Here is a 9504-nt window from a genome sequence, read left to right on the forward strand (position 1 = left end):
GACTGAACTTCAGGTTTTGATCTGTCAAGTTAAAGAAAAAGCCACAAATCTTGCAGTTTGACAAACTGAGCCTGAACATTGTTGGTAAATTTTATTCAGTGTTTACTGATTTACTGTTGATTTATTCAGTGATTTCCAAATCACGTTTTCTGCCTTGAAAAAAAAAACTCCCACCATTTAAAATCTTTTATGGTCGATCTGCATTCCTGCTCTCACCAACAGCTGTGAGCTGGTGAGCAGTGAGTGGTCTCATGTCGTGGATAAACCTCTTCTTAGGTAAAATACTTTGTAGCAACATTAGTATGAAATGTCAGCGTTAGCTGCTGTTCATCTGCAAACCACTTTGGAACCCACCCCCACCCTTTCACACTGTATCTGACTGAATCGGTGTCATATCTGATGTTTGGCTTTCTGAGGTTAGAGTGAAATTAAAGGGCGGGGTGTCAGAACAGAGCTATACCTACGAATGCTGCGAGAAAACAGGATTGTGGTTGTTTTGTGACAGTTTTCTGCTTTAACAGTCCGATCGCACAGATTTACCTTTCAGACGACTCACTCCGATTTGAAGTTTAAAGGTTGACATATTTTCACTGGATTGATTCCTGAAAATAACTGACAGGATGAGCATGTCTGTGGGTCTGAAAGGTCAGCTGCACTGATAATCTCTGGCAGGGCAAAAAACTCAATGACATTCGAACAAAAACAAAAAGCTTAAAATGGAAAAGATTAAAAGATTTTGAGCAGCGAGATCAGCTTTTGGCTGCAGACATGTGAGTCTATTCGCTGCTCTGAGCAGAAGGACAAAGAACAAATTCATAGAAATTCAGAGAAATGAGCAAAAACCAAGCCTGTGTGTGTTCATGTGCTCATTCAAGAACCTCTTTCTCTCTGTTTTTCTGCGTCTCTGTGTCCAGGAGCGAGACTAAGCCGGATTTAACCTCTGTAGAGAAATGACGGAGCAGCAGAGGAAATCAAAGGATGAAAGAATAGAGGAGGAGAAAGGAGAGAAGGCCGGGACTCTCAGGGTCTAGCTCCTCTCAGAAAACCTGCCGGCTGCTCCTGGAGGAGGATTTTTTGGGGAGATTACGCGGAGATAAAGTCAGCTTCATGGCAGACAGAGGGCGACTGTTTGAGGCTGAAGTTTGCTGAAACAAAGCCGGTCTTCACCTGTGTGGATTATCACACCTGGAGGAGGATTTTTGGGGATTGAGGAGTTCACAAATTGATTTTTCTTTCTGGTCGACAAAGATTTAAAGATACTTGGAATTCAGTGTGGTGACCTAAACACTGGAAATTTCATCGACTGAGGAAAATAATTCGTGTAATTTTCTGTTTAGTGGCACATTTGGAAAATACAGATCCAGCAGCCTTGGGTCATTTGCTGAATTAGACGCACGTAACTGAAAAACAAAGTGTCAAAAAGGGATTTTGAGAAATTCCCAGAATGGCATCTCTCCATTTAAACGCCTTTCACGCTGCAGTTTTTCTCTCCCTCTGTTTGTTTCCTGTGAACACACTTTTTTAATCCTCTCTCTTTGTCTGGGTGCGTGTCTTCTGCTCCTTTTCCCTCTGAGACATCTGACAGGAATCCTGTGCTGGATCAGGGTGCATAAAACAGGTGCTGATGACAGATAACAGGTGCAGAGAGGCGCAGGTAGACTCTGATAAAGCCAGATAACTGATGCTCGGTGACAGAAGCAGCAGGTGATACAGGCTGAATGTGCTTCTGCAGAGAGTCGATCCTGTCTGTCATCTTTCTGCAGGCTAATCGAGGACCGTCTGTGGGCGAGGTGGGCGGTGATAAAACCGGAGGGAGACGCTGTTCTCTGCAAAAAACCAACATGCAAAAGGAGAAAAGTTAAACAGCCCCGAGCAGCAAGTGAGCAATAAATCTTTACTTAGAATGAAAAAGTGAAGGAAAAGATTCAGAAACTGCAAAGCGCTGATTTATAAAACAACCTTTTACACAGAAACATGCAGGCGCAGGAAACACCTGTCAGTAAATATTCATCATCAGATCATTTTGGAGCTCACAGGTTTGTCTTTGAAGAAACTTCAGCTCTTTAACACAATAAAATAGTTTGCAAAACTAAATGTGCTTCGAGACTTTGCAGCTAAATTTAGATTTTCTGAGGGAGGAACAGCAAAAAGGACTGAAATCAGGCTCAAGGAGGAAACAACATGTGATATTCAGCTGGATATTAAAACACACAGACATAAACTGAGAGACGCAAAGTGCACGTGGCAGAGACCGATGTGAGCCGTTAGTGAACCAGCAGGAAATGTATTTTTAAACTTTATAGTAGACACACAAAAGTGGCCAAAAGTGCACAAAAATGACAGATTTACTGATATAACATGGGAGCATTTTCCATCTGCACACATCAAAGCTGAGTGCAAACGTAACACTTTAGATGGAAACGCTGGATTCAGAGAGGAGAGGCTGAAATGTGGAGTCACTGCTCAAAGCACAAATGCTGCTTCTCCTTTCTGACCCTACAAACGCATCATTAATGCCACAGTGCTCAAAGCATTCAGCTCTAAACACAACCAACCTTTCAAAAAACACAAACGCACAAACTTTGATACGTAAAATAAAAAACAAATCTCTTGTTTGGTTTGTTATGTGAGTGGTTTGGGTATAAAACCACATTTTAAAGTTGAAACAGTAGAAACAGATGCTGGCTGTTTCAAAAGAAAAAGAAAGTTCTTTTACTTCTGCACAGACACGATCAGCTCGACTTTTGGACAATGTTTACAGTGGAGCCGCGGGCTTCTTATTTCTTGTGGTGATTCAAACCCTCAGATGAATTATTGAGAGCTCTTGATCCTCTCTCATCAAGAAACGGTTCCAATCTTTTATTGAAACTCTTGGCGTTTGCAATATTTCAAAATTTCTGACACAAGCCAGCAGCCTGTTAGAGTCAGATTGGGGGAGAAGGAACGTCCCTCTAAACGCTCACTGATGTTCACATGAATTATTGAAGCGAACTGAAAACAGTTTACAACCGGGAGAAGAGTTCTTTTCTTCAGTTCTTATTAACCGTCACAGGCCTCGATTCCAAACGCACCTCAGGAGACACACAAACTAACATTTAGCTGGAGAGTTTGTGTTTGATTAGAGGCTCAGATTTAATCCATTTTGGAAAAGCAGGAAAAATAATTTTTTAAGCTAAGAACCTTTTCCTTCCTGTTTGCAGGAACACACACTTTATTTAACCAAACCAACAGAGATCACACAAACGTCATCCTTCATTGAGTTTGAAGTTTGTCGTCTATAAACTTTCAGCTGTTACATTTACTCTAAACAGAAGCTGAAAACACACAATTTGCAGTCATTTTCTTCTCCATCAGCTTTCCTCCGCTCATCATTTTTTAAAAGCACCACGATTTGGATCTATTATGTTTTTATTCATCACTCTCGCAGAAGCTACCAAATTTATTCAGAACAGAGAGAGAAGCAATTTGTTTGGTCATAAAGATAAAATATTCAGTGCAAGAAAAAATCAAACCGTTTCTGCTGCAAACATCCAACAAAGTGAAGCTTAAGTTGATTTAAACTATTTGATATTTGCACTGAGACTACGGCTGAATGATGCTGTAAGCACACGTGTACACTCTCCCTGTGGGAGCCGTGAACCAGCACTCGGACTTCATCCTTCCATCAGGAGAGATTCAGCCGCTGTTCGTTTTTGCTTAAACAAACTGAACTGATTTTTCATGTTAACAGTTTCAAGCACAAACCGGAGATCGCCTTCCTCCTCCTCCTCCTCCTCCTCATCTTTCCCCCTGTAGGGCTGAAACAATCTACCGTGCATGAATAAAAATTAATTTTGATGAAAAGTGTCTCGCCTCCTCGCTGGCCGCAGGACGCCAGATAAAAGCTGTTTACTGCAAGGAGCTGTTCGAGCAGCAGAACGCAGCCTTTTTACGACAAAAACGGAGCCGAACGGCGTTTGTGCTGCTTTTGTCTTCGTTTCATCATTATTTCTGCTTGCGAGTGGGAAACTGTGAGGAACAGAGAAGTGGGTTTTACTTTTGTCTTTAGAGCAGAAAAGAGGACACGACGCAAACTCAGCTTGACTCTCAGTTGGGGTTTCCCTTTCTTCTCTTTGAAGGAGAACTTGTGACTTTGAGCTGATAAAAGGAGCTGCACATGTTTGGAGACACTTCTGGGGCTTCTCAGATGAAGTGGAAATCTCACTTTACTGTATAAGAACTACAAGTACCCTACTTTGGTGCATATTTGTCTAAAAACTGACTGAGTTTGAAGAACAAGCACAGATCTGCTATACAGATAACTGCAGCTTTTACCTGTTTGAAATAAATCAGCATAAATTTGAATCATTTTTTGATACATTTCTTGACAGATTTCCTTGCAGCCTTATGGTTAACACAAAGAACAAGAATAAAACTTTTTAGATACACGATCTTCATCACAGAATAAAGATTTCACTTCGTTTTGGCTCAAACCTGATGATTTGATCTCAGTTTGGAACCTCATTTTAGGCCAAAGGTCAGTGGGTGATTAAAAAAGGTTAAACAAGCAAGATCGCGAACACTGACCCGGACACATCAGATTTGGAGGTCAAAGGTCAGACAGACAAGCTGGATTATCGATACGGACTGGCAGCTGTTTCCTGAGGGACCTGCGGTGACAGAGAACAGACGACAGAGATTCAGATCAAGAGGACAGACAGACCGAGACGCCATCATGGGCTGCAACATGTGCGTGGTCAAACGTCCAGAGGAGCAGTACAGGATCATGTTCCAGGTAAGAAATCTGAGTGCTGGTGGCTGAAGCTTAAGCTGCTAAAAATGCTCAGTTTATTTTATGATGTGAGCATTTTTGAGGGGCAGCCAATCAGAAGAAAGTTAAAAAAGGACATCAGAATGGCTCATTTCAGATACGGATGTGTATCATCTGAACGGTGAAGCTTGCAAAGAAATACCAGTTATTAAAGAACTGAGGCAGAGCAAAAGTTTGGTGTTTGCCTTTGAACCGTGCTGTGGGATAAAGTCCAAAGATTAAAGAAGGAGATAAAAATAAATGCAGATGGATTTAGGATTCATGAGCGCTCACAGCCGAGAGGCGAGGTGGAGAATGTGAATTCATCAGCTTTGGTTTCGGAGAGAGAAACGAAGGTTGAGTAAAGACTGTGGGTTTGTGTGTGTTGATACAAAGCGTGGCACCATTCATCACTGCAGCTCGGTCCAGTTACTCTGTAAAGGTCGCGGTGTTATTCTGTCCAGTGGAGGCTGAAAGTCACGAGAGACTCAGCTTTCAGCTTGTTTGTGGAAACATCATCTGATTCTGTCCTTGTAATTTGCTTTTTTAGCATTTCTCTCAAATGAATCCTAATTCTGTTGGCACTTCACTGATCATGTTATGAGGATTATTTATTTTTCAGGAATGAAACAACCAGTTCATGACTCCAGATTTACCTCACAAGACAGCTGAATTTTATTACAGTTTAAAAGATAAATGAAACCTCTGATGTTTTCCATTCACAAAGACTCTTTTCAAACGTTAACATTACAGTTTTGGTTGCTGTTTTCTTGGGCGTATTTGGGTTGTCTGACGATAGCTAAAACAACTGGCAAGAAGTACTCATGAAACAAACAGACATACTAATAATGGGAATTTCACTCACCATAACTCCATAGCAGCACATATTGTTTTTATATAATTGCATAATAAACAGCACAAAGTCCAGTTTATTACAAGTTTACAATGATACGATAACCAGTGTAAATGACAGTGAAAAGTGCTCTCCTGAGAATAAAAGCAAAATAAAATAAATTGGGTAAGTTTCTTTAGACCTGACTCCGGATGAACAGGATATTGTGAGTTCAATAGTTTTCCAGAGGAACGAGCTGTATTGAAGTAAATGCTTCAATGAAGTAAATGCTTGTTGTCTGTGGTTCTAAGTCATGACTGGAGCTGTCCATGGTGCTGATTCGGTTAGAAAGACTTGTTGCCTGTGGCTCTATGACTGGAGCTGTCCATGGTGCTGAAACGAGTCAGACTTTTCTTCTTACATCACTGCTCCTACATCTGTCTCATTTTAGTCAAGCAGGTTTGTTGTACTTTGTAAAGTCCAGTTTATATACTGCCTATCTTTATTATTCAAATCGCAGGATTGCTTATCTGAAATCCTGCGATTTGAAGTGGTTCAGTCTGTAGATCTACACTTGCATCCAAAACAGCTGGACACGCTGCTTTTTGATCCACCAAGAGTTTTCACAGGGTCTGGACTCACCATCAGTATCTGGAACCAACTTCAGGATCACAAAAAGCCAGTCTGCACATACAGTACAGAGCAATGAACAAAAACAGTTCTTACAGCTGTTTCTAAATAAAATGAGATCTCAAGTGTTCAAAATCAAGAACACTTTTGTTTTAACATCGTTCTTGTTTCTATGAATTCAGTTTGGATTGCTTTACAGCACTACAATCAAATATATTTGCACACCCCTTTTTGAGGCACGTTTAATCAAATTATGAAATGTTTGTAACTTAACCTCTTAAACCTTGCAAGCCTGACTGATCTCCTGCCTTTTGCCCCCGTATCAGGGGGCGTTGGGGCTTAAGAGGTTAGTTTAAGCAACTTATTTATATGAATTAACCCACAACTGAAAGGACAAAGTGCAGAAGTGTAGTCATGTAGAGTGAAGAGTAACATGTACGACTAAAAGAAAAGTGCATCTCGCATTATTTTGGTGCATTTGTGAAAGTACTTAATCAAGTAGACAATAAAATAAAACAATTTCACTCACAGTTCAAGTACTCTGACTGGTTGTAGCTGTCTTTAGACAATACAGAGTTCACACTGTTGTAGTGGTTACCACGTGTAAAATTAGCATAGTTTTCCCTGCTAACTTATCAGTTTTAGTAACTCGCCGGAATTTCCAAGAAAAAACATCCAGTCTATCTGGTTTGGTTGGGAGCAAAACACATAAAAGGCTCTGGAAAGTGAAAGACTCACTGTGTAGCTTGTTAGTTGCTCTCCCTGTCTTGTTATGCCTTGTCTAGCTTACCCCGCAGCACCCTGTGCTTATGTTGCATTCACAGGACTATGAAAAATCACGGTGTGCTCAAGGGGTGTCAGAAATAATGATATAAGGCAAAAAATATTAGTAACAATGTCTGTGGGGTTAAAATTTCATGTTAGATATTTTCTGTTTATTTGATTGATAGACATGCGTCAGTAAGCTGCTTAGCATCTCACTGAGCTTGCTGTAGCGCAGGGGTGGCAAACTCCAGGCCTCAAGGGCCGGTGTCCTGCAGGCTTTAGATAACACCTTGGGTCAACACACGTGAATCAAATGAACAGTTCATAGCAGGCCTCTGGAGAACTTCAAGACATGAGGAGCCAATTTAGCCATTTAAACGAGCTGTGTTGGATCAAGGACACATCTAAAACCTGCAGGACCCCGGCCCTCGAGGCCTGGAGTTCCCCCACCCCTGCTGTGGAGTGTAACATGAAGGGAGGCCTGCACTGCAGGCCACTCTTACAGGACAGAAGATGAGGAGCTGTCCATGGTGCTGATTCGGTTAGAAAGACTTGTTGTCTGTGGTTCTATGACTGGAGCTGTCCATGGTGCTGAAACGAGTCAGACTTTTCTTCTTACATCACTGCTCCTACATCTGTCTCATTTTAGTCAAGCAGGTTTGTTGTACTTTGTAAAGTCCAGTTTATATACTGCCTATCTTTATCATTACCTTATACAGAGTGCTTAAAACTACGTAGCATAATAAAACAATGAAATACGTAATATGTAATTTTAAATATGTACTGAAAGGATTTCATTGGCAAAAGATTAGATTCTGGGTGAAAACCTCATTAACTTGTTGTTGTGCTCATTCAGTGATGAAAGAATTTGATATTTACATAAACTTAGCTTTTACTTTCCAACTTTGAGAACTGTATAGAGTCAATTACCAACAAGCTATGAACAAGTGTTTAGGAGTGAGTAGCTCTACTGAACTGCACTGTATTATTCAAAGAGTTGTTTCTGTTACTTAGCTAGCTAACAGGGTAAACGTCAGAGTGAACATAACTGGCTCCTTTGAACACAGAGAGTTAAAGTGAGCATGTGTGAAAATGTTACACATGGAGCAGAGCTCAGTCAGAATGAATGAAGTCAGTGACATAACATGAAATATACATGAACACACGTGGTTACTGCAGCTGAAATTCTAATTGGTTAAAATAAGGATCACACACACACACACACACACACACACACACACACACACACACACACACACACACACACACACACACACACACACACACACACAGATAAAGAATAAAAACTGAACAGGAACCTGAACTCAGGCACAAAATGTTTTACAAAGAGTAACTTAATTCATAATGTGGAGATTCAAATCAATTCAGTTATATGTATGGCACTAAATCACAACACCAGTCACCTCAAGGAGCTTTATATTGTACAGTATATCCTATAATAATAGATACAGAGAAAAACCCAACAATCATATGAGCCCCTATGAGCAAGCACTTTGGTGACAGTGGGAAGGAAAAACTCCCTTTTAACAGGAAGAAACCTCCGGCAGAACCAGGCTCAGGGGGGGGGGGGGGGGGGGGGGGGCATCTGCTGTGATTGGTTGGGGTGACAGAAGGAAGACAGGATAAAGACATGCTGTGGAAGAGAGACAGAGGTTAATAACAGATATGATTCAATGCAGAGAGGTCTATTAACACATAGAGACTGAAGAAGAAAAACTCAATGCATCATGGGAATCCCCCAGCAGCCTACGTCTATTGCAGCATAACTAAGGGAGTGGACTTTTAAATACTCTAGGAACAACAAGTAGGCCTGCAGAGCGAGAGCGAAGTGCTCTAATAGGGTGATATGGTACTACAAGGTCATTAAGATAAGATGGGGCCTGATTATTTAAGACCTTGTATGTGAGGAGCAGGATTTTGAATTCTGGATTTAACAGGAAGCCAATGAAGGGAAGCCAAAACAGGAGAAATCTGCTCTCTCTTTCTAGTCCCTGTCAGGACTCTTGCTGCAGCATTTTGGATTAGCTGAAGGCTTTTCAGTGAGTTTTTTGGACATCCTGATAATAATGAATTACAGTCGTCCAGCCTGGAAGTAATAAATGCATGAACTAGTACATCCTACAATAATACAGGAAAAAGACCAACAATCAAACAACCCCGTGTGAGCAAGCACTTGGCAAGAGTGGGAAGGAAAAACTCCCATTTTAAAGGAAGAACCAGTCCCTTCAGTTAAACTGAATAAGAATCTGTGCTGTTAGTTATAAAACTGGCCATATGATTCTCATCTTTGTGAGAAACTAACATCACAGATTTCAAGATTAAATGCTGAAGGATTTCTCTCATACATATTTTTCATGTAACCATCATTAATCAGCGCAGGTGAGTTCACTGACGTAGTCACCGCCCTCTGTGGCAGATCCCTGTGGGTGGATGTGGGATTGTACTGCCAGACTCACCTCTGCAGCAC

The 9504-nt window shown here is 41.1% G+C and overlaps 2 protein-coding genes across 4 annotated transcripts in view; both read left to right on the forward strand.

The window, feature by feature from the left end:
* Nucleotides 1–9504, forward strand: part of LOC120728121 (neural cell adhesion molecule L1.1-like) — a 589469-nt gene that overhangs the window by 362153 nt on the left and 217812 nt on the right. The gene's annotated exons all lie outside the window — the stretch shown is intronic.
* LOC120728123 (PDZ domain-containing protein 4-like) overlaps nt 1–9504 on the forward strand; it is a 51714-nt gene that overhangs the window by 684 nt on the left and 41526 nt on the right. For all 3 annotated transcript variants that reach the window (XM_040022864.1, XM_040022865.1, XM_040022866.1), the window contains exon 2: nt 915–4774. In XM_040022864.1, the coding sequence (XP_039878798.1) occupies nt 4715–4774 (60 nt within the window). In that variant the 5' untranslated portion in view covers nt 915–4714. The remainder of the gene's footprint in view (nt 1–914; nt 4775–9504) is intronic.

Source organism: Simochromis diagramma, unplaced genomic scaffold, assembly GCF_900408965.1.
Source record: "Simochromis diagramma unplaced genomic scaffold, fSimDia1.1 OVJJ01000308.1, whole genome shotgun sequence".
Taxonomy (NCBI): domain Eukaryota; kingdom Metazoa; phylum Chordata; class Actinopteri; order Cichliformes; family Cichlidae; genus Simochromis; species Simochromis diagramma.